The 25,930-nt window shown below is 40.2% G+C and overlaps 1 protein-coding gene across 4 annotated transcripts in view; it reads right to left on the bottom strand.

The window, feature by feature from the left end:
• LOC127418746 (cyclin-dependent kinase-like 5) overlaps positions 1 to 25,930 on the bottom strand; it is an 86,384-nt gene that overhangs the window by 6,063 nt on the left and 54,391 nt on the right. For 2 of the 4 annotated variants that reach the window (XM_051659517.1, XM_051659516.1), the window contains exons 4-17: positions 21,396 to 21,441; positions 19,552 to 19,688; positions 19,348 to 19,468; positions 13,882 to 13,941; positions 11,512 to 11,602; positions 11,151 to 11,340; positions 10,783 to 10,863; positions 8,469 to 8,632; positions 7,039 to 8,089; positions 5,245 to 5,346; positions 3,591 to 3,696; positions 3,275 to 3,368; positions 3,004 to 3,109; positions 669 to 791 (exon numbers count right to left, since the gene is read on the bottom strand). In XM_051659517.1, the coding sequence (XP_051515477.1) occupies positions 669 to 791; positions 3,004 to 3,109; positions 3,275 to 3,368; positions 3,591 to 3,696; positions 5,245 to 5,346; positions 7,039 to 8,089; positions 8,469 to 8,632; positions 10,783 to 10,863; positions 11,151 to 11,340; positions 11,512 to 11,602; positions 13,882 to 13,941; positions 19,348 to 19,468; positions 19,552 to 19,688; positions 21,396 to 21,441 (2,472 nt within the window). The remainder of the gene's footprint in view (positions 1 to 668; positions 792 to 3,003; positions 3,110 to 3,274; positions 3,369 to 3,590; positions 3,697 to 5,244; positions 5,347 to 7,038; positions 8,090 to 8,468; positions 8,633 to 10,782; positions 10,864 to 11,150; positions 11,341 to 11,511; positions 11,603 to 13,881; positions 13,942 to 19,347; positions 19,469 to 19,551; positions 19,689 to 21,395; positions 21,442 to 25,930) is intronic. The other 2 variants (XM_051659519.1, XM_051659518.1) reach the window with 2 other exon arrangements.

Raw genomic sequence — 25,930 nt, 5'->3', positions numbered from 1 at the left:
TCCAAACTGTCTTATCTTTATGTTAGATAAAAGTTGACATAAAATTAATAATAGTTCTTACTACAAATATATGGGATGTGTGTTTCTAATGCTTTTTGGACACTAATTTGTACCCTATTCATGGAAAATGACCAGATTGCTGTACATCAGTCACATTCAAATCACTGATGAACTTTTATAACAACATCAACACCAGATCCAGGACGTCTGTGATTCTGGATAAAAGCATTCCACCACCAAGGTTAGTTTTGAATCTTTATATATATATGTGTTTAATACTGTTTTAGACTCTGTATGACTTCTCTCTATCCGTTTCTGTGGCTAAATAAATCTAAATTGGCACCAGACACGCAAATCAAATAATTGTAAGTATGAACAAGTCATTTCTGGGCTGCGTTTTCCAAAAGTGTTGTAAGCCTAAGTAGATCGTATAAACCATTGGCGCCAATGGTCTCTACGATCAACTTAAGCTTGCGATGCTTTAGGGAAACGGAGCCCTTGATGGTCTTTGAGACTAATGACGACATCACAGATCTGGGAACCACTGAGGAGACATGTACTCAGCCCCCCTCCAAATAACCGATTAGTCCTGTTAATTCATGCAACAAGAGCGGTTTAGTTTGTGTTAGAGATGTGATGGCGTATGTACAGTACGAAGACTCGTGTACCATTGGTGTGGCCACTAGAGGGCGTCTTCTCTCAGAGGAGCTGCGCGTGATGCTCCTCTGAGAGAGACAAAGAGGAAAGAGAGGTTTCCTTGTGACGGGAACTCGCTCGTCACCGGCGGCTGTCTGCAATACAAGAGACAAAACTCACACAGAGAGGAAAACACACTCACAATGGGCAACAAACACCATAACAACTCACTAATCAAACCAAGACCAACAGGACATGACAAATTATAGGGGTTCAGGTGAGGTCTTTTTTTTATTAACAATTTTTATTGATTCCAGTCACAGATTAAATAAGCATGACAGAAAATACGGAATCAAATTATATGAACTTAAAATCCTTCCCTCTGAACATCAGGTGAGTTTTTAAAGACATAAGATTTGCTTCTGGTTTGGGTTTGTAATGAATGAAATATTCTTATTATATTTTTATAATTATATATATATATATATATATATGGGGGCCTGGGTAGCTCAGCGACTGTGACTACCTCCCCTCGAGTCGTTAGTTCGAATCCAGGGCGTGCTGAGTGACTCCAGCCAGGTCTCCTAAGCAACCAAATTGGCCCGGTTGCTAGGGAGGGTAGAGTCACATGGGGTAACCTCCTCGTGGTCGCTATAATGTGTGGTTCTCGCTCTCAATGGGGTGCGTGGTGAGTTGTGCGTGGATGCCACTGAGAATAGCGTGAAGCCATGTGATAAGATGCGTGGATTGACGGTCTCAGACGCGGAGGCAACTGAGATTCGTCCTCCGCCACCCGGATCGAGGTGAGTCACTACGCCACCACGAGGACTTAGAGCGTATTGGGAATTGGCCATTCCAAATTGGGGAGAAAACCCAAATAAATAAATAATAATAATAATAATTAGGGGTGTGACGATACACTTAGCTCACGAGATGAGACGATACACGATACTGGGTTCACGAGAACGAGACGAGATGATATTTTAACACTATATACTATATGACTGGAAAAACGCAGGTGCATTTTGAAATGTTTTAACTAATCATCTTGTAATGAATGTCACTTTAGTTCTACTTTCTGAGTATGAATTATCATATGCAGTAAAAGATAGAACAATATGCAAGCACTGTAAAGGGTTTTGCCACAAACTCAACTGACTGGCTTCTCTCCTGTATGATTTCACATGAGTCTCTTCAGACCTGGTTGATTTTAGTTGAGAGCTGCGGTGGTGCTGAAGGTGTCTTTGCATAGAGCTTGTGTTAGCCGCGGTGTACGGCACTATTTTCTTACAGTGCTTACATATTGGCTATGTCTCGTTTGGAAGGCTGCGTCCTCCGGAGGTCGCATTTGTCGACCACATACTTCATCGAGGCTGTCTCGTTTCATTTTTTAAAATTATTTTTAATTTTTTTATTGGGAATGTAAAAAAGGTTAACAATTGTATAAATGAAAGTGCATATACATAAAAGGCAAAAATTAAAAAAATTAAACGAGACAGCCTCGATGACGTATGCAGCCGATAAATGCGACCTCCGGAGGACGCAGCCTTCCAAACGAGACACAGCCTTTGTTCGTGTCTTGTCTGTCACTCTGTCGCCATTTATTGTTTCCACCGGGTACCTAAAATGCTGCCACACAAACGATTTAAAAGTGGCGGGGGGCATCTTCTATGCTAATTTCACCCTCACACTCCGTCATGCTGATATCGTGAGACAGCTTTTCACCTCAACGAGAAATATCTTCACGTTTTAATATCGCGAGATCTTGTGGCACGAGATCTCGTCACACCCCTAATAATAATAATAATATATACATATGAATATGTAATTATTTATTTTTATTTAAATATTATTAATGAAACATGTATATACTTATTTAAAATGTTAATATTTTATATATTTTTAAATTGTAAAATCATAAAATTATTACATTGTAAATTTTTTTTTATATAAAAACGTACATAATATGATTTATTTTCATTTAAATGTATGCGCTAATTTAAATGAATTAATATTTATATAACAATTAATTTTAAACATTTTATGTAATAATACCATGTACATTTATTACAAAAAGTATTATTATAAATATTTTATTTTCAAAATTTACTGTAATTCTTTTTGCACGCTTACAAACTCCATACTGGAGTCAGAGCCAGTGAAAATCTGTTTGCTCAGAGAGGAAATTAACAAGAGGGCGATGTTAAAATTTGACATTAATGGTCAGGTCTTGTTTATGGGCCTGGTTTGGGCTTAACACACATACAGACCTCTAGGCTTTCTCACACACTTGCAGTACATGTGAAGGATACACAAAACTGCACAACTTGAATACATAAAAAAGACTCACACACTACACAGACTCACAGTTTGTGTCTTCTTTTTCTTTTTCTTCATGGATCTGAAGAATCCATGTTTCTCCTTTTCTTTGGACGGTTCTGGTGGACTCATATCCAGCGGCTCAGACCCCGCCCTTGTAAAACAAGAGGCAGTTCAGAGGTTAAACCTACAGGAAGCTGATAATAAAGTTGATGATCCATAACTACTATACATACAACACTACCGTAATTCAGTGCTACCATATCAAAAATGCAGTGTTGTATAAAAGTGTGTGTGTGTGTGTAAAGTGTGCCATCACCAGGGGTCATAGGGCTGTTGGTGTATGTTATGGCCGCTGTCCACCATGACCCCTGAACTCTCGAGGAAGGAGTTATCAGGTCTGGGTGACGGTACTGAGGCAAACAGAAAAAGAAAACATGTTCAGTTTTGGATTAGAGTGGGAATAATGCTCCTGGAAAATTCTGCAAAACATCACCTTTTGTGTTTCACGGAAGAAAGAAAGTCATAAAGAACATGATGGTGAGTAAATGATGACAGGATTGTCTTTTTTGGGTGAAGTATTACTTTAATGAACAAAAACAACTTTTTGTGTTGACGTGTGTGATTAGACTGACCTCTGTAGAAGCTCCCAACCCGGCGTGGAACAGATTCACTGTACATCATGCGGTTCTCTTTGGCTGATCCACTGTCATCTGCAAGCTGTTCATTATACACACCTCCCTGCAATATACACATAAACATACATACATACAACACACAGACTGGACACCAGTATATTCAATCTGGTCTCTTAGAATGAACATTAACTACATTTCTGCAAACTGACTTTTACGTGCCGCGCTCTACTGTACGTTTCGTCGCAGTTTCCTGGTGAAATGAACACTAAAGGGGCTACAACAACTGTGCATTTTATTCACTTTCACACAAATCACGAGTATCAGGGACTAAAAACAAAATGGTTTTCATTTCGGTTCGTTCTGAGCAAAAACTGTATTTTTTCGTTCCGGTTCAGAAGTTCCGCAGCCTCCTTTCTAAAAGGTTACCGGTAAGTACATAATAAAGGAACGGCTAATAACTTTCTTTTTAAAATCACAGTACTCCGCGCAAAGCAGTGGGTGAAATACCAATTGCAGTGTTGCCAGATCTCACAAGAGAATCTACTAACAAACAAACAATTTACATAACAACAGTGAAGCATTAAAATACTGTTTGCTTGATTTAAGTATGAATAGGCTTTCCTTTCCATGATGACATCTCTGATTAATTTTCACAAAATTAAAACAAAAATCTGTTAGTTTATTATGAAAGGCTAACATGCTGATTAATGAAGCTAAAATGTACACAGAAAAAACTTTATAGTCTAAAGGCGGCACGTTAACTTGACACAAAGAAATATTTCTCTCTAGCGCTGAGCGTGCTTGATTCCCGCTCCGTGCGCGTATGCCTACACAATCACTTAGCCAGGTCTCGGATAACTAGTACAAAGATTTAGATCTCTGTTTGGATTGAATTGTCCTTCAGTCCGGATCCACACAGGAGTCCGCCTATTGAGTACCCCTGCTCTAACGCATAATTTGAAAAACGATAAACGTTAACACTTGTGTTAAAGACCAACCTACATTTGCACACTTATTCCAATGTGATTAGCTTGCACGAGTAGCTCACCTACCTCACCGGCTCAAGCCCAACCAAGCACACAAGCTGACATGTGTAACAAAAGTGTAATAGAAGAGACAAGATATTACATACTTGCTTCAGAATTTTGTTTTAGGACTCTATCGGTTAGGTTTAGGTGTTGGTTTAGGGAAGGTTTTCTTTACCTCTCATTTTCTTTTAGAACACTATTGGTTAGGTTTAGGTTAAAGTTTTAGGTTTGGGATGTACGTTTTACTCATTAAAACCTCCATCTAATATTCACCTTAAAAACCTCGTCTGATTATGACAATTTTATTCACTTTTGGCGCCCCCCGCTGGACAGTTCACTGGGAAACTGCAGTCAAACGTGTAATAAGGCATGTAATATAGTTGCAATAATGTTGCCATGGTTACATAATGTTCATGAGTCCAGGCTGAGTATATAATACCATACGCTTCCTGAAACAATTCTTTCTAGCTTCCCCTCTGCAAAATCTACACATACTCCAAACAAAAAGAAACAAAACTGAAAAGCAAATATGCAAAGCAAACAAATGGGAGCAGAAAGAGGAAGACAGAGATATAGAGAGGCAAAGACAGTGTGAAGGAAAAGAGAAAGCACAATGGGCGGACCTCGCTTTTTTGCCGTGGCGTGTGAAAGGCGGCGGTGTTGTCCCGTGTGGACTCCTGGATTAAAGGTCGCGTGTGGCTGACTTCAGCAGCCGTTGGGTCGCTCTGTGCATGGAGAGATGAGAGCAGGTGAGGCATAAAGCTCCCGGCACACATTCGTACCAGCACTCATAGACATGTAGGATCTTTGCCAAAACCCAAGTAAGCTGCCTACCTAGGCATCACAGGTAATGTATCCAAACAAAAAGGTACAAAATAATTTTTTTTAGTAAAAAAAAAAAAACTAAAGTAGTAAACATATCCTTCACAAAGAAGGTAATCCTAGAATACATTGAGACCAGATCAATTAAATTTTTTTATGCAAGATGACATATCCATACTTTGGATATCCATGTTGATTTTAAATATATATATTTATTAATTGCTGGAAAGTATGGACCCATTTCACAGACTTTAATGAAGCATTTTCTCTTTAATGTAGCAGCGTAATTATACCTGTAGAAAACTTTTAAATGTTACTTTTTTATTATTATTATTATTTAGTGTAAATTAATAACATTGCTCTTTGTGTTACATTACCCTGTCATTAAAAACTAGTTACCACTGTTGTGATAGAGTTTCAGTCACAATCCATCTCTCTCTGTTTTGGAAAGTTGTGGAAGCATAATGGTCGATTTTTCCTTTTGCTGTTGGAGCCACTTTGAATGCAAAAATAATATTTGCTGTGGTCTCCCATGCACTGTACCTCTATAGAAGTTTACTCTGCTATAGTTTCCTTCCGCATTTTAACCATTCACACGTTCCAGTAGAGTCTGCATTAGCATGTTGCTAAGCTAAAAACTCGATATTCTAATCTTGTCACAAAAAATGCACAGAACAAACGAGTATTCAGATATTTGGATGTTCTCTGTATTGTTGTGCCTAAAAGAGTATCGCTTGGTTAGCTTAGCAACATGCTAATGCTCTCTGCTGGAACCAGTGGTGAAACTTAGGCAAATAAATGTTTTCACTTAACATGGGGAGCACTATGTGTCCAGTGCATGTGATTGACTGTTGTTGTGCGGGATTTCTCTGACAAACGTTTGCTTTTTTCCAACGAGAGTCTACGGGAGTAATATGTGTTTGAGTCATTTCAAGCAGAATGTTATTGAAATAATCCAAAATATTACAAAAATGTAACATTGACACGAGGTACCCAGAGAAGACACACATTCATGGCAATCTCATTCATGCCTATGGGAAGTTCTGCAAAGCTTGTATGAGTGAGCAATGGTAGACAAGGGGGGCAGAGCTTAGGGAAGGGTCAATTGCGGTCAGATGTATCTAAAAGAGTTTGCGTTCACATACTTGCGTAGAGTATGTTTTGGCCTATAGAAGGTAGTTGTTTATGTAGACAGAGTTCTTAAAAGAACAGCTTAGAACAGCATAGATTCCATATGATCAAGGTTGGTTTATGCTGGTTAGTATTGCCTAGGTGCTGGTATCGCTGGCAAAACTTAGCTGGTTGACAAAGGATGTCTTGTTTGAACAAGCTTTAAAGCTTGTTGGGGACACCAGTATCTCTTGGTGAAGACCAGCATTCAAAACAAACATATGCTGGTAAGGCAGCTTACTATGGTTTGGAAGAGTCATAACATTTACAATCCACATATCCAGAGTTCATCCAGACCAACCACAGGACACACTCTTCACACGCCATACCGCTCACAGGCATCAGGAAGCATGCTGAAATGCTTTGAGCAAGCAAAACACACCGAGAGACAAAACATAAAACTCTAGAAAAGAGATTGGACTGACCCTGATGTTGTCTAATCCTGCGTCACGTGAAGCAGAGCTGCCCGTGTGTCTCGGCAGGGTACGATGCTGCAACTGAGGAGTCAGGAGCTGCAGACTGCTGGCCCTGGTGGGTATCCCCTGTCCCACCGTTAAACCACCCCCCTCAACCCCATGGGGTCTCCCCCGTTCCCGCTTGACATACATAGAATGTCTGTGCGGCCGCTGCTGGGAGGAGAATGGGCTGGTGTAGCCCACGCCATAGGGGAACTCATGGGGCGATGAGAGAGAAAGACCTCCTCCACCTCCAGGGTCAAGCGCATCAGCTGCATTACTGTCATTTTGTTGTTGGCTCTTTTGCCGTGATGAGGAACGGCGGACGGAAGTCTCCACCATACTTCCGTCACGCTCCAGTTTGCCTCGACGCCCCAAGGCAGGACTGAGTCCGGATCGGTCGCTATGTTGTAGGGATGGACTGCCTGCCGTCGGCAAGTTTATGTTGAGGTCCAGGCAACTGCCGGGGAAGTATCGCGGAGATCCACCAGGTTCATCTGGGTGCAGGCACATGTCGCTGAGGTTGCTCACGGATTTCGTGTCACTAAGCACGCCGTGACTCTTTGACAAACTCAGATATGACGACGACCCCTTCCCGCCTGAGGACGATGTTGCAGAGTCGCCATAACCATGACGACTGTGTTTCTCTTTGTCGCCTATCAACGTACTAGTTTTGCCCTCCACAAAGGAGTGGCGGTTTTGGGTACGAGGTGTGTTTGATTTCAGGTATTTCGCCCCGGGGCCGTCTGTCGGCTTGCCAAAGTCAAAGTCGGCAACTTTCGATTTGGCCTCCTTGGCATGTTGCAGACTTGCCAGGTCTTTACCGCATGATGCAGAGCGGTTAAGCGGTTGAAAGGATTTGGGATGCATAACTGGACTCAGGCTGTTGGCGTTAAGTACTGACCCGTTAAAAAATGCCTCAGTGCTGGGTGGATGTAGGTCTTCGTGACCGTGGCGAGGCAGACTGGAACAGTCGCGACTATTGGAGCGATGGTGACTTGTACTCTTTACTCCATGGCCCCTAAATAAACACAAATGATCAATCAACAACCAATAAATGCTCTTTCATGTAAATTAGATTTTTTTGTCCTAACCAGTTGTGACTAATAAACAATTAATTAACAACAAGCGATATCAATTGCGATTTGTAACATCTTTCTTGAATTTTTTGAGTGCCAATCAACATCTTTACCCAAAATTGGATTCAAAATGCAAAAGAGATAACTGAGATGATAACTGGCTGATTTAAACATGAATGTAATGAGGTCATATGACAACAATGTAGCATATTACTGCTTGAAATGTTTACTGTTGCGTATTGTGAACTGTTCCACATATTGTTTAAAAAAATGAGGCAGCCTAGCCAAGCTCTTTCCCAATGACTCAACACAATAAATTACCTGTTGGAGGTGCTGTTGTCAATAAGAGGTTTTCTCTTGGAGGAGCGGACGGGTGTAGGTGTGAGAGGGCCAGGTCGCTCTGTCAGGCGCTGGGTCTGGAAGGCGTGGTGATTCAGACTCTGCTCTGTCAGGAAGCGTTCATTTGGATTTAACAACAACAGGTTCTGAAAATGCAAACCAAAGCCATTATTTTTGGGTTATTTTGATTTTCGGGACACAGACAGGTTTTTGACAGGTTTCGTGAGATTTATCCTAACAATCATTTATAAATATTCCAAAATCAACTGCCGGTACTGAAGTTCTGTCAAAATTCTTTGCAACAGTGAACTTGTGGCTAATTTGACTGGAGAAATAAGGAAATCATTGTGGTGCAAATATAATTATCACACAATTATGGTGGTGATGATATATCACCTTCACATAATGAAGAGCTGAAACGACTATGAGTCACGCTCATTAGCATAAGCACAGACTAGCTGTGTTAACCACTAACAAAAGCAACATGGTGACTGTATTAAACTCGCTCTTGCTCTCTCTGCTTCTTTTGATTGCCAAACAGAGCATTAAAAACACAAATATCTCAAAAGCGTACAAATAAAGTGGATTTTGAAGGCTGTGTATAGTCTTGTGAAGCTAGCAAGAGTTTTGACTATTAGCATAAAGTCTGGACCACTTTGCATCTTATTCTAAACCAGCTTAAGCCAGCTAAAACCAGGTAACCAACTAAGGCTCTTTTAAACTCTTTTTATCAGTAAGGTTTTTCTTTTCTGTTCATTTCATTTTAATGTTATTAAATTATCTTTTTCCATGTATAATTTTACTTCACGCATCAACTAAGTTTTTATTTTCATGGGCATCACGGTCGACATTTAAACTTTCACAGTTACCGAGTCAGTTGACAGGTGCAGAAAGAATTGACAGAGTGACAGTGAATTAGAATTAAACACCATCTGCCTCACAGCATTCTTCAGACAACCATTATAATGACAAATCAGCATCACAGGTAAACAACAGAGAAAGAGAAAGAAAATAAATGAACGGAAAGGTCACAATCATGTGCTGGAGCAAACAAATAAACAAAACAGAATTGCAATGATTATTTAATAGTTCATACAGCTTTATGTCAAGGCTATTAGCAAGAAAACTGCAAACAATGTCTCTCTCTCTGTCTGTCTGTCTGTCCACATGTAACTAGATTATATATCCCATGCAGAATTACATTTCCTTGCCATTTAGAAAAACCTAGAAATTAAAGTTTGATTTGTAACTCGTCCCGCATTGTTTGTGCTACAGACATGTATAATAACTCAAATCATTTGGCTTGTTGAGAAGTGTGCTGTTACTTTACTAAACAACGAGTCTTATGAATTTCATCTGCCGGACGATAAAACGGGTGAAAAAATCCCTTAGACTTACAGTGAAGGAGGGACCCGAGTCATATCTATCTAGAGACCAGAAATAACCTAGAACACCCAAGTAACCACATAGCAACGTGTTAAAAACCACCCAGAATGCCTTAGTAAGCACATAGCAACATTCTAACAGCATCCAGAACAACCCAGTAACCGGGTAGCGCCATACTAAAAACTCTAAAAATCACCCAGAACACCCTATAGTTACTGCATAGAAATGTGCTAAAAAAAAACACCCAGAATGCCCTAGTAACCATCTAGCAACATGTTAAAAAACACCTAGAACGCCCTAGTAACTGTCAAGCAATATGTTAAAAAACCACCCAGGACACCCTAGCAACTGTACAGCAATGTGCTAAAAATCACCCAGAACATCTTAATAAGTGCATAGCAATGTGCTGAAAACACCCATAACACCCTAGTAACCGCATAGCAATGTGCTAATTCAACCAGAACATCCTAGTTACCACATATCATTGTGCTAAAAACATCCACAACAATTTAGTAACTGCGTAGCAACATACTTAGAAACTCTAAAAATCACCCAGAACACTCTAATAACTGCATAGCAATGTGATTAAATTCACACAGCACCCTAGTTACAGCATAGCAACATGCTAAAAACCACCCATAACATCTTAGTAACCACATAGCAACATGCTAAAAACTCTAAAAATCACCCAGAACACCCTAATAATTGCAATGTGCTAAAAACCACCCAGAACACCTTAGTAACCGCATAGCGACGTGCTAAAAGAACATCCAGTACACTCTAGCATAATGGCAAAACTTTTGGCAGTTTTTCATCTGAAATATTGATGTGAAGGATTTTATTAGAATTGTTTAGACATTTTGTCTCTACAAAAAAAGTAAAACTAAACAAAAACACATGTGTCTCTTACCTTCATGAGGTCAAGCAAGATAGGGCTGATGATTCCAAGATATCTTCTCTCCAGAGTCTGGGGATGACTTACTGAGGGAAACTACACACACACACACACAAAATCAGGAGAAACATATATAAAAAAGTCCTGCCTCCACACGTCTCATTCTTGATCTGACTGGTGTGTGCTATATCGTCTCAGCCCAACAGCCCAAATAGTTTACAACAAAACTGACTCACAAAAACTAAAACTGTGTCCTGTCAAATAGTGATTTCAGAAAACAGTTCAGATGGATCCATATGTCACTGTCTAAATAGTCATATGCATTTTTCAAGTGTTGGTTTGAATGGCAAGACAGACAGAAAGAGAGAGACAGATGGACTGACCCTTAGCCCGTGAAATCGTGGGTTATTGTAGAAGAGTTTCATCTGTTCAGGTGGCAGGGGTCCTAAAACCTTCTGGATGGTGAAGAGCTGGTCGATCTCGCTTTCACCCGGAAATAAAGGCTGACCGTCACTCAACTCACCCAGAATACACCCGACTGACCACATGTCCACCGCCTTACTGTATGGAGCCCTGAGAGAGCAACAGAGAGACAGATAATGAATCTACAAAAACCTTGTGGGATTTGAACCTAAATCCTTTCAATTACCAGCCAAGATCTTTAACTACTAGAATACAGTATTGGGCATCAAAACTATAGAAATATAATTAATCTCTCTCTCATATATATAGATACGCACTCACCCCAGCAGCAGTTCTGGCGAACGGTACCATCTGGTCGCAACATACTCAGTGTAGTTTGCATCAGTACTCTCTGAGAGATCCCGAGCAAAACCTAGAAGAGAAACCACACAATATCAAAAACCGTTGACCAATTATGAGCGATCTGGCCAAATTAAACTTGCTTAATTAACGTTTTAAGATGACGTTTACTAGACTAAATTGAGTCGGGGTTTGCATTAGGTTACCAAGTTTGCTGGTCAAAGCTACACATAGACTGCAAGACTGCAAGACAGAAAGTTAATGTAAATCGCTAATAATAATTTGATTTAATGAGAAATATTTGCGCTCATTTCGAAATCTCTGACTTTTGATTGCCGGCTATGGTATCTTGGCAAATACGAGTTTAAGACATTTAACATGCACACCAAACCCCTGATAACTACTAAAAATCTGCTTAGTCAAAAATCAGACAATATCAAAAAACAAAGTTTACATGAGACTTGCAATCATCTGATTATTTTCAGCTTTTGATGTAAAAATGCAAACGGTCATGGGAACTTGTGCATGTTGTGAATGTCAATAAAGGTGTTTACCATTGGGGTAATGGGCAAAAATCTATGTGCGCCAATTGGCTTTTGCTTAAACGTTTATGACCTTACCCGATAAAGTACTGTAAAACCGTTAAGACATTTACATGACCACACACATTTAAGAGCAAGGCTAGAAGTGTGCAATAAGTTTACGCTTAAAATTTAAAAGTCCCCGAAAACATAAGTCACTCATATGTGGTACCATTTGAAAGCTTAGAATCTGAACTTTTAAAAGAACACCATTACTTTTGCATTTATGTTACATAAAATAACAAAATAAAGTCATAAACTTAGCGTTGCAAATGAGCACCACCTAGAGGTGATGATGTAGAAACATGCGTATGAACAGAAAAGTTTTTCACATAGCACTTGAACAAACAAGTCATATATCAGATGAAAGCTCTCGTTCTCAGGAATTTGACTGTACAGTTTATTTTGTCGCCCTACCACCACAGCTCAAATGATTATCAAAAGAATCACAAAGTGAATTGTGACAACATCTCACGTCTGCACCAATCACTGCTTCTACTAACTACTTCAACTAAACTAATTCAATGTTATATCTCCGATATCCAGAACATTTTAAGTCCAGCAGAAAAAGCATAAAAAAACAAATCATCTTCAAAATACACTATATGGCCAAAAATTTGTGGACACCATATGTGCTTGATGAACATTTGATTTCAAAATCTCAGGCATCAATTTCCCCCTTTGCTGTAATAACAGCTTCCACTCTTTTGGGAAGGCTTTCCACAATACTGTATGTAGTAACATGGCTGCAGGGATTTGCTCTCATTCAGACACAAGGCTATCAGTGAGGTCAGGAACTGATGTTGGTCGATGGGGCCTGACTTACAGTTGCTGTTCCAATTCACCCCAAAAGTGATCAGTGGGGTTCAGGTCTAGGCTTTGTGCAGGCCAGTCAATTTCTTCCACGCCAGACACAGTAAACCATTTCTTTATGGACCTCACTTTGTTCACAGGGGCATTGTCATGCTGGAACAGAAAAGGGCTATCCCCAAACAGTTGCCACAAATTTGGAAGCACACAAAGCCCAAGCCATTTCATAAAGAAACATTAAGATTTTTCTTTACTGGATTTAATGGAGTAACCAAATTCGTTAATTAGAAGGGGGTGTCCACAAACTTTTGGCCATATAGTGTATGTTATACTATTGGTAATGAAATGTTATATATTAACACAAAGCTGAGGATCTCAACTTTCCAACGGTAGACCTTCTAGTCCATTCAGAGACTGAGATGTTCAATGAAACAATGAGGAACATGCATGCGATCTGTGATGGAAGGTGATAAATGAAAAAAAAAAGGGAAATTACCAGCATTAAATGCTTGCAAAGTTAGGACAAAAAAAAAAAAAAAAAACTGTAAACATACAGTATTATAAAGGGTGTATGATCGTGCATCTAAACGCACTCATTGTTGAGATCTCTTCTGAAACTCTAGAGATACATGGGAGATTACTGAGTTTTTTCCCAGAAGAAACATTTGAGAGGCAGGAGACTTCAGCAAAAGTCTCAGTTTGCTCTCCATTGATCTCATTGCTGTCTAGGAGAAATAACTGAGATAATAAACAAGTTCTTATCTGTTTTTCTTCTTTTTTCAAGGAGAGAGTCTGCGTGTGTGTGTGTCAGCATTTCCAAATGAAAACATCAACACTTGTCTCCAGCACATGTCTAAAATGGATAACAGACAGGCTGACAATCGAGTCTGGAGCGCGAGACAGACAACCTGCTGTTGTCTCAGAGCCGAGGGCAGCAAAATGATTGGTGCCTCATGCTTACCAAAGTCACACAGTTTGAGCACGTCATCAGAACTGATGAGGAGATTTTCTGGCTTGATATCTAGAGAGAGAGAGAGACAGAATGAGGCAGAGAAAGAGAGAGAGAGAGAGAGAGAGAGAGAGAGAGAGAGAGAGAGAGAGAGAGAGAGAGAGCAGGAGAATTGGAAAAGTACTGTACAGTATACATATAACTGAGACTATTCTGTTCTTTTCTATTCTATACGATTCTATTCTAAATTGATTATTCCTTCCAACTACATTCAAAATAATCACAATTATAGATTTTTGGTCATAGTAGCATTTTGTTCTCTTTGACTGTCACCACTACCATTCAAAAGTTCGGAATCACTGATACATTTTTGATCTTGAAAGAAATTGGTGCTTCTGTTTACCAAGGATACAATAAATTAATTAGAAATATGGCAAAAAACATTGGCATTGTTGAACATTATTATCGGGTGTTTCTCAATGCTAAGAACGCAGAGAACAGACTTTTTTATGAAGACCAGTCTTGCCAAGTTACCTTGGAAGAATGAACTCGAAAGGACATGAGGACATAAAATGCACCTATATGAGTTTTGAGATATGCTGCAATCTTCCTGTTGCGCAATTGACCATCTAAGCACATTTGTAGCCAGTTAGAGAGCTACAGACTTCATCGCACACCAGTGACGTTTTGCAGGACTAGTGACATTGCAAAAAAAAAAAAAGGCTGTTGACAATCGCTTCCTCCATTTGTTTATTACTTCATTATGATGCCCAAAAAAACAACAAAAAAACAAATGTTGATGGAGTCTGACAACTCTTACAAGGTGTCAGACTTTCTCCATCTTACAGCGAGAAACTCTTGAGGGAAAACATAACAATAAATGTCCTTCGTCTGCCACCATAGTTCTGCTATGTCTTCGCGGACTTCAAATGGGTTCTTGCCCACAAGACACCATTTGATATACCCTCGATTCGGCCTGATCAAGGACACATCCAGGTAATTTAATGCATTGTCGGTACTTGCACTGTTGAGTATTGAAATTTAACTACAGATGTGAATGATGACGTTGATTGAGTCCACGAGAATGTAAGAACACAAAAGAATGCACATTGAGAAACAGCCGCTATGTTGGCTTGACTTATTCTACAGACTTTGTTTAGGGTTTTTCCCAAATCCCCAATCCGAGACCAAAATTTTTACTCCTCGTAGAGTTACATTCACCAAACTCAGCACAGACCTTCAGACTGTTCTGACTCACTATAGCTTTTCTAACTAATCGGAATAACAGTTTTTGCACAGCGGATGACCAAAAATTAGGAAAATCCCATAGATACAGTCGGCAACACATCATACCCAGGGATGTGGTTTAGTTTAGGGGAAAGCGAAGCCTTGTTACCATAGTTACTCACACATTCCTTTGAGGAAAAAGGGGAGAAATAGCCAACAAATTTGGCTATTTTAACAATGAAAAATATGACAAAAAGCTATTGTGTAGATTTTTTGCATTTCAAACACTGCCAAAAAAAACTAAACTGATTTTTTATTGCCCGCCAACTGACAGAAATATAAGCCTAAAGAAGGGCACTGTGGCTGCAGTCGACCAATATGCTGGATATGTGGTTTAATGTATTTGGGAAACATTCGAGCGGATTCAAGACTAAATCGATTATCATATCATCACAACAGCAGCTCCAGCAGAGTCATAATGATGACATGCATACATGAGATACATGAGAAAACTCGACATGATCACTCCGCTCTGCTTATTGGTTTTCATGCTTTAATCAATCAAACATTTCTAAGGGGATGTATTTCTCGATAAGTTCGGTTTGTCGTTTAGTGTTAGTAAATGTAAGCGCAGCGTAGTTCTAGCGGGAAGACTAGCAGCTGTACATCATCGCACCATTAGCTAGGTAACTCCTAGCCAATCACATGTAAGCCATTGCTTTATAAGTCTGCTCACATTATCACATTGCTGTTTCAGTTGTGCTAACATGGCAACCTCCACCATCCCACCACCACCAGTCGAGTCCCGTCCTGCACGGGGGTAGGCTCCTCGCCCCTGCCTCCTATCTCTGGCAGGATATGACGGTTCCGAGTACAACTTCTTTGGACCACCAGACGGGGCTTACGCCAAAGAGAGACATTACATTTTCTGTTTTATATTCATCAAATAAATGTAATCTTGAATTTCACTCAAGTCTGCAAGTCTTCCTGATAGAAATGGGGTTTCTGGTAAAGTTGTTGTGAAATATGAAATTTGAGCTATTTTAAGTGAACAGTCATTTCATTAATCATCAACCATAATAAAAGGTATAAATAAAAATGTTTTATGACAAAATATTAACGTGACAGTCATAAATGTAAACTTCTGTCTTGGGGTGGCCTGGCGCTGCTAATAAACTACTTTATGGCTCAACAACTTGCAGCCACAGTGCTCATCTTTGGGCTCATATTTCTGTCAGTTGGTGGGCAATAAAAAACCCATTTCGGGTTTTTTGGCATTTAGAATATAAGCAATTTAGTCCAGTCTACCAGTCACCTAACGTCCCGGTCACACTACACTTCACACACCATTTTCTCCCATTCGAACACATCCGAATACGGGAGTCCGGAAACTCAAGCTCATGCGAAGAAACTTCACAGTTCACTGCGTACAAAAGTTAAAGTTTGGCGAACTCTGACCAATAGACCAATTGACTACTTACACTCAGCCTCATGATGTACTTCCACTTAGTTTCCGGTTAAATGTGTTTACATGCGCCGTAGTTGCCTAATTCCCGAAACGCACTTAAAATGAGTGTTAGAAAGAGGATTTTAAAGTACGGATCTTTTTAGAGATAGGAGAAGAAATATTCGGAACATTACCGTGTACAGCTTTTTCAAAATTCAGTGGAAGAACAGTTTTCAGAGCTTTAATTCAGCCCGAGCTGATCTAAGAAAGACTAAAGGTCTGTAGCAGACATTTAACCACAGATCAGCTCGAAACGCAAATGAAAAAAGGTGGAAGGAGACAAAGGGGGTCAGCACCAGCAGCGCTCTTTGAATTAAACAACTACATGCTTCAGTCATTGCCATGTTACCTATGTGAGGGAGAGAGAAGCGATGAATGCATGCATCATCCTGTTTTTATTAAATGTAGGTTTTAATCTTTATTTTGTCACTGTTTCACTGATGAGTACTGTATATCGTAAATGTTGAAATGAAAATGCGTAAGTAAGAACTGCTAAAGATACTGAGTTATAACGTTTGAAATAGATTAAATATACACTATATTGCCAAAAGTATTCGCTCACCCATCCAAATAATTGAATTCAGGTGTTCCAATCACTTCCATGGCCACAGGTGTATAAAATGAAGCACCTAGGCATGCAGACTGCTTCTACAAACATTTGTGAAAGAATGGGCCGCTCTCAGGAGCTCAGTGAATTCCAGCGTGGTACTGTGATAGGATGCCACCTGTGCAACAAGTCCAGTCGTGAAATTTCCTCGCTACTAAATATTCCACAGTCAACTGTCAGTGGTATTATAACAAAGTGGAAGCGATTGGGAATGACAACAACTCAGCCACGAAGTGGTAGGCCACGTAAAATGACAGAGCGGGGTCAGCAGATGCTGAGGCGCATAGTGCGCAGATGTCGCCAACTTTCTGCAGAGTCAATCGCTACAGACCTCCAAAGTTCATGTGGCCTTCAGATTAGCTCAAGAACAGTGCATAGAGAGCTTCATGGAATGGGTTTCCATGGTCGAGCAGCTGCATCCAAGCCATACATCACCAAGTGCAATGCAAAGCGTCGGATGCAGTGGTGTAAAGCACGCCGCCACTGGACTCTAGAGCAGTGGAGACGCCTTCTCTGGAGTGACGAATCACGCTTCTCCATCTGGCAATCTGATGGACGAGTCTGGGTTGGGCGGTTGCCAGGAGAACGGTACTTGTCTGACTGCATTGTGCCAACTGTGAAGTTTGGTGGAGGGGGGATTATGGTGTGGGGTTGTTTTTCAGGAGCTGGGCTTGGCCCCTTAGTTCCAGTGAAAGGAACTCTGAATGCTTCAGCATACCAAGAGATTTTGGACAATTCCATGCTCCCAACTTTGTGGGAACAGTTTGGGGATGGCCCCTTCCTGTTCCAACATGACTGCGCACCAGTGCACAAAGCAAGGTCCATAAAGACATGGATGAGCGAGTTTGGTGTGGAAGAACTTGACTGGCCTGCACAGAGTCCTGACCTCAACCCGATAGAGCACCTTTGGGATGAATTAGAGCGAAGACTGTGAGCCAGGCCTTCTCGTCCAACATCAGTGTCTGACCTCACAAATGCGCTTCTGGAAGAATGGTCAAAAATTCCCATAAACACACTCCTAAACCTTGTGGAAAGCCTTCCCAGAAGAGTTGAAGCTGTTATAGCTGCAAAGGGTGGGCCGACATCATATTAAACCCTATGGATTAAGAATGGGATGTCACTTAAGTTCATATGCGTCTAAAGGCAAATGAGCGAATACTTTTGGCAATATAGTGTATGTAGTGTGGTTAAATCTATTTTAGCACAATTACTTATTTATTTATTTTATTTGGTAATGCAATGGCTTCATTCTGTTTGGAGTGATTTTTAAAGCTTGTTTAACGTTTTAAAGATTTTAAAAGTTATTTGCAATTGTTGTATGGTGGAATTTATCGTTTAATCTCAACTGGTATGAAATATCATCAATGAATGAAACGTGTTAATGAGACGGCCAGACTGCTGCAAGTTATACATGTTTGATTTATTATTCAGGAGCGGAGTTTATCTACATTTAGAAAGGAAAAAATATATCTCTTAGAGGCAAATTTCAGCACATTATAAAATTGAGACATCACGTTAGCGCCAAAAATATGATTTATTGATTCAATCAACTGACAGCTCTAAAACAAAGAAATAATCTGCCTTCCCATGAATAAATCTCTGCACGTAGACACGCTGAATGCTGTAACTGGAAACGCCTGAGCCACACTACTTGTAGTCCATAGAATGTCGAAACGTCACACGCTGACCTCTTGGCTCAATTCAATACATAATTGTGTTACAAAAAGTGCGTTTTTATTGTTGCAGGAAGGTGAGTAGATGGCATATTTGAATATTTCTAATATAATATTATTTGTTATTTGTGTGCTTTCGTGCGTGACATCACATCCTGGTCCGTGTTGCTCAAAGCCTAGTGTGACCGCCCCTTAATCCTTGAGAAATTATTCTAATGTGCAAATTTGGTACCAAGAAACTTGTCATATTATTAGAACAGTTAAAAACAGTTGTGCTATTTAGTGATATTTGAGCATTGCAATACAATGTCTTTTTTGCTTGAGTATTGAGTACACTTTCATTTCACTTTTTTCACACCTATTTCAAAAACATAAAAATATTGTGGTGATTCCAAACTCTTAAACGCTAGTGTATGTGTGAATGTGAATGTGTGTTGGTGTTATGCATACATGTGATCTCTCACCTCTGTGGACAATATCATTCTTATGGCACCAGTGAATGGCTTTGATCAGCTGATAGATGTAGTTCCGAACCTTGTCAGGTGGAGCACCGTTGGGCATGTCCTCCAACAGCTCCAACATGTTCTACACACACATTCAATCATCTAAACAAATCTATGCAGAGGTAAATGGGGCTGAAGGTCTATGTGTGTCTCGCTCTCTCTTACCTTCTCGACATACTCAAAAACGAGGTAGAGTTTCCCCCGCCGCCGAAACGCCTCCTTCAGCTCTACGATGTTCTCCTGCTTGAGTGTACGGAGCATTTTCAGCTCCCGCATGGTTGTTTCCTTCACCTCATCATTTTCTGAATCAAAAGAAAGAAATACAGTGAGAAAGAAAAAAAAAAAAACAGCAGAATGCGAGGGCACCTAATCTCAGGGTTATTTTTTTTATTTTATCCCCTTATCTCCCAATTTGGAATGCCCAATTCCCACTATTTAGTAGGTCCTCGTGGTGGTGCGGTTGCTCACCTCAATCTGGGTGGCGGAGGACAAGTCTCAGTTGCCTCCGCTTCTGAGACGTCAATCTGCACATCTTATAACATGGCTCGTCGTGCATGACACCGCGGAGACTCCGCATGTGGAGGCTTATGCTACTCTCCACGATCCACGCACAATTTAACACACGCCCCATTGAGAGTGAGGAGGTTACCCCATGTGACTCTACCCTCCCTAGCAACCTGGCCAATTTGGTTGCTTAGGAGACCTGACTGGAGTCACTCAGCGCACCCTGGATTCGAAATCGCAACTCCAGGGGTGGTAGTCAGCGTCGGGTTATTTTATTTTTAAAGAATGTTGTGGTAGAAAATAGTCTCATCAGAACTGGGAACTGTTGAGGGTAACATGCTACAAGTAACACGTTTTGTGTATTTAGATCATGTTTAGGAAGTAACGTGTACAATAACATGTTTACTTTTTGAATTTACACCATAACACTTACGTTTTTTAATAAATAATGCATGCTACCTTTCAAGTTACATTATTTATTGACAGAAAAATACAAATGAAAACATCTCCCTTCCCTATAATGCAGTTACGAAGACCTACACAGTGTGCGCGACGCATGTGAACGAATACTGCGTTACAGTCATTGCATGGTAACTACAGTATGTTGGAGAATCATTAACATACCACTTTGAGAGAAAAAAGAACAATGGCATCTGATGGTAAGAAAAAGTGATGTAAAAGTAACAAGCACATGACTCTTCCTAAAAAGAAACTATACAATGCAATTTGTTACTTTTACTAACACAATAATGTAACATTTTACTTTAAAAAAAACATTCTACAACACTGGAACTTCATCCCAGTGTTATTACCGCCAATGAAAACTACAATGAAAACTAAACGGAAAAAATGTTGTTAATGGATAAAATAAAAGCTAATATTTTTTTAGGGAAAAAAATAAACTAAACTAAAATATATTTTTATATCCTTGAATTAAGGAAAATAAAAATTACCTTTAATTTGTTTTAGTTTTTAACACAGTATATAATAAAACTTCGAACCTTTGCAACCCGCTTTAATTAAGCATGTACTGTAAATGTCACAAGATAGAGGTAACGCAACACTACTCTGAAAAATGTAACAAAATTAAGTATATATTTAAATTATATCAGTTAATGCAGTTAGTTTTGGCTGCCGTAAAATACTAAAACTAAAATAAAAACCAGCTACACTGAAACGAAACAACAAAAAAAAAAAGCAATGAAAACACAAACTAAAGTCGAAGAGTGAACTAAATAAATTGGAAAGAAAGAAATATATTGGAAAGACAAACTGATAAGAAATTACAAATGAAAACTAAACTCAAAACTATAATATTCTGTTTCATTCTAACATAAAGACATAACATTAAGCATCTATTTCTGGACATTGAATTCATGTGGTGTGTAAATCAGGTCAGACGAAAGTCTCCGATACCTTCAGATATTGTGAATGCAGTTTTCCTACATAACTCAAGCTTTTTAAACACCTGCGTCTGGACTGTAAATAGAGAGGATGAGTCTTACCCTCACTGTCCTTGAACTTCTTAATGGCCACAATTTCATTTGTCTCCTGAAATAGAAGAAAGAACACACTCACACACAGGTCTGGCCATTAAGTTTCAAATGAACTTAGAAATTCAACAGAATTTCTACACGTAACGAGATACTGTAGACGAGCGCAGGCAAGATGGAAAAGAAGTACATTTTACTGAGTGAATTCACTCTATTCTATATGATCTGTTTACTATGTTTAATAAATACTAGACCAACTTTATATTAGGGATCTTAAACTAGTATGTACTACTTTGCATTTGATACAATGAATTTATTATGTACATAATTTGTGTTGTTGCACTTAACTTAAATTTAAAGTATCTTCATTTAATTACATCTGTAGTACTAGTGTTAACCCTAACCCTAAACCTTACACTAACCTAATCCTTACTCTAAATCCTAACCCTAAACTTAAACTTAACCTTACCCTAAATCCTAACCCAACCCCAACCCTTATCCTAACCCCTAACCCTAACACCCTATCTACACCGGCTGCGTTTGTTGATGCAACGCGACAGCTTGAGGCTGTCTACACTGGATGCAATGACACAGTAACACGGATGGCAGGCTCGGGGTAGTGGAGCTCTCCTACTCTTTTGTTGTTTTTGGTTGTTTGTCCTGTGTTTAATCATTTTTTCTCCAATCAGTTTTACCAGGGACAAACTGCTGAACATTCAGCTGTGTTGTGAGATGCTGGTAAAGCTCCGTCAGCGTGGCTTTCGAACAGCGCTGCCAAGTATTCATCTAGTGAATCTCCACTCTCTCCCTAACAAAACAGACAAACTACATCTCCTCACCTGTACAAACATGGACTTTTCAAACTCTGCTGCCTTGTGCTTCACAGAAACCTGGCTGAGTGAAGCCTTTCTGAACAGTGCGTTACATCTGCTGGGCTTTCAGCTGTTCATGGAGTTAACAGGGAAAACACGAGGCGGTGAAACATGATTTTACATCAGTGAAAGTTGGCGTACAGATGTAACAACGTTAAAGAAGATGTGCTGTCCTAATTTGGAAGCACTCTTTATCAATTGTAAGCCTTTCTACTCGCCACAGGAGTTTTCCTCATTTATCTGGTGTGTGTTTATATTCCTCCACAGTGCTGCAACAGCTGGCTGATCAGATCACGGACATGGAACAACAATACCCGGACTCACTTATTATTATTCTTGGCAATTTTAACAAAGCCAACCTCACCCGTGAACTGCCAAAATACAGACAGCACATTACATGCTCCATCAGAGACAGAAATACACTGGATCATTGCTACAAAACAATAAAGGATGCATATCGCTCTGTCCCATGTGCAGTTTTAGGACTCTCTGATCACTGTCTGGTTCATCTTCCAACCTACAGGCAGAATCTAAAATCAGCTAAACCTGTAGTAAAGGCTGTTAAGTGATGGACCAATGAAGCAGAGCTGGAACTACAAGCCTGCTTTGACTGCACTGATTGGAGTGTATTTGAGGCTGCAGACACCAATCTGGAAGAACTCACAGATACTGTGACATCATATATCAGTTTCTGTGAGGATATGTGCATTCCTACTAAGACTTATTTAACATAGAGTTGAAGTCAGAAGTTTATATACACTTAGGTTCAAGTCATTAAAACTCATTTTTTAACCACTCCACAGATTTCATATTAGCAAACTATAGTTTTGGCAAGTCGTTTAGGACATCTACTTTGTGCATGACATGAGTAATTTTTCCAACAGTTGTTTACAGACAGATTGTTTCACTTTTAATTGACTACACAATTCCAGTGGGTCAGAAGTTTACATACACTAAGTTAATTGTGCCTTTAAGCAGCTTGGAAAATTCCAGAAAATGATGCCAAGCCTAATTTAGCTTCTGATAGGCTAATTGGAGCTAATCGGAGGTGTACCTGTGGATGTATTTTAAGGCCTACCTTTAAACTCAGTGCCTCTTTGTTTGACATCATGGGAAAATCAAAAGAAACAGCCAAGACCTCAGAAAAAACATTGTGGACATCCACAAGTCTGGTTCATCCTTGGGAGCAATTTCCAAACACCTGAAGTTACCACGTTCATCTGTACAAACAATAGTACGCAAGTATAAACACCATGGGACCACAAAGCCATCATACCGCTCGGGAAGGAGACACATTCTGTCTCCTAGAGTTGAACGTAGTTTGGTGCAAAAAGTGCAACTCAATCCCAGAACAACAGCAAAGGACCTTGTGAAGATGCTGGAGGAAACAGGTAGACAATTATCTATATCCACAGTAAAAACGAGTCCTATATCAACATAACCTGAAAGGCTGCTCAGCAAGGAAGAAGCCACTACTCCAAAACCGGCATAAAAAGCCAGACTACAGTTTGCAATTACGCATGGGGACAAAAAGCTTACTTTTTGGAGAAATGTCCTCTGGTCTGATGAAACAAAAATGGAACTGTTTGGCCATCCTTATGTTTGAAGGAAAAAGGGTGAGGCTTGCAAGCCGAAGAACACCATCCCAACCGTGAAGCATGGGGGTGGCAGCATCATGTTGTGGTGGTGCTTTGCTGCAGGAGGTACAGGTGCACTTCACAAAATAGATGGCATCATAAGGAAGGAAAATTATGTGGATATATTGAAGCAGCATCTCAAGACATCAGCCAGGAAGTTAAAGCTCGGTCACAAATGGGTCTTCCAAATGGACAATGACCCCAAGCATACCTCCAAAGTTGTGGCAAAACGGCTTAAGGACAAAAAGGTCAAGGTATTGGAGTGGCCATTGCAAAGCCCTGACCTCAATCCGATAGAAAGTTTGTGGGCAGAACTGAAAAAGCGTGTGCGAGCAAGGAGGCCTACAAACCTGACTCCGTTAACTCAGTTCTGTCTGGAGGAATGGGCCAAAATTCCAGCAACTTATTGTGAGAAGCTTGTGGAAGGCTACCCAAAACGTTTGACCCAAGTTAAACAATTTAAAGGCAATGCTACCAAATACCAATCACTGGAGCAGTGTGAAGTTCCCTGCTGCTTCAAACACTCCACCATCATTCCTGTCCCAAAGAAACCCAAAATCACAGGACTTAATGACTACAGACCCATCGCTCTGGTGTCTGTGGTCATGAAGCCATTTGAGAGACTGGTGTTGGCCCACCTGAAGGACATCACTGGACCCTTACTAGATCCCCTTCAATTTGCTTATTGAGAAAACAGGTCTGTGGATGATGCAGTCAACATGGGATTGCATCATATCCTGCAACATCTGGACAGACCAGAGACATATGCGAGGATCCTTTATGTGGACTTCAGGTCGGCTTTCAACACCATCATCCCAGCTATTCTCTGGACTAAATTACACCAACTCTGTGTTCCAATGTCTCTCTGTCAGTGGATCACCAGCTTTCTGACTGACAGGCAGCAGCGAGTGAGACAGGGGAAATTCACTTTCAGCACATGTACGACCAGCACTGGAGCCCCCCAGGGATGTTTGCTCTCCCCACTAATCTTCTCCCTATATACCAATGACTGCACTGCCAAGGACCCCTCTGTCAAGCTCCTGAAGTTTGCAGATGACACTACTGTCATCGGTCTCATCCAAGATGACGATGAGTCTGTATACAGAAAGGAGGTTGAACGGCTGGCTCACTGGTGCAGTCAAAACATCCTGGAGCTGAACACGCTCAAAACAGTGGAGATGATAGTGGACTTTAGGAGGAACACCCCAACATTGACCCTGCTCACCATTCTAAACAGCACTGTGACAGCAGTGGAGTCATTCAGGTTCCTGGGCACTACCATCTCACAGGACCTGAAGTGGGAGACCCACACTGACTCCATTGTGAAGAAGGCCCAGCAGAGGTGGTACTTCCTTCGCCAGATGAGGAAGTTTAACCTGCCACTGGCGCTGCTGATACAGTTCTACTCAGCAGTCATTGAGTCTGTCCTCTGCACTTCAATAACTGCCTGGTTTGGTTCAACTATGAAATCGGACATCAGAAGACTATAAAGGACAGTTCAGACTGCTGAATGGATTACTGGTTGCCCCCTGCCCTCGCTTAAAGAACTGTACACTTCCAGAGTGAGGAAAATGGCTGGAAAAATCACTCTGGACCCCACTCACCCAGCCCACTACCTTTTTGAACTGTTGCTTTCTGACAGGCACTACAGAGCACTGAGCAACAGAACCATCAGGCACAGGAACAGTTTTCCCTCAGGCTATCCATCTCATGAACAGTTAAAACTGCCCCATTGAGCAATAATTATGTGCAATACACAGCTTAGTCTATTTATATTTATCCAACATAACCTATCTCTTCTACTATACATTCTCTTGCATCTATATATAACAGATTTGTATTTGTAAATACGTATATACAGTTGTGCAAAAAAGTTTGCATACCCTTGGAGAATTGGTAATATATGTACCCTTTTTAAAGAAAACATGAGTGTGCAGGCAAAACACATTTCTTTTATTTCTTATGGGATTCATATTCAACTGTAGGTTATAACAGAATGGCACAATCATAAAACAAAACATGGCAACAAAGAAAAAAA

The sequence above is a fragment of the Myxocyprinus asiaticus genome, chromosome 28 (assembly GCF_019703515.2).
Source record: "Myxocyprinus asiaticus isolate MX2 ecotype Aquarium Trade chromosome 28, UBuf_Myxa_2, whole genome shotgun sequence".
Lineage (NCBI taxonomy): Eukaryota > Metazoa > Chordata > Actinopteri > Cypriniformes > Catostomidae > Myxocyprinus > Myxocyprinus asiaticus.
Note: the sequence above shows the minus strand (reverse complement) of the source record. Positions and strands in the feature narration are given on the sequence as shown.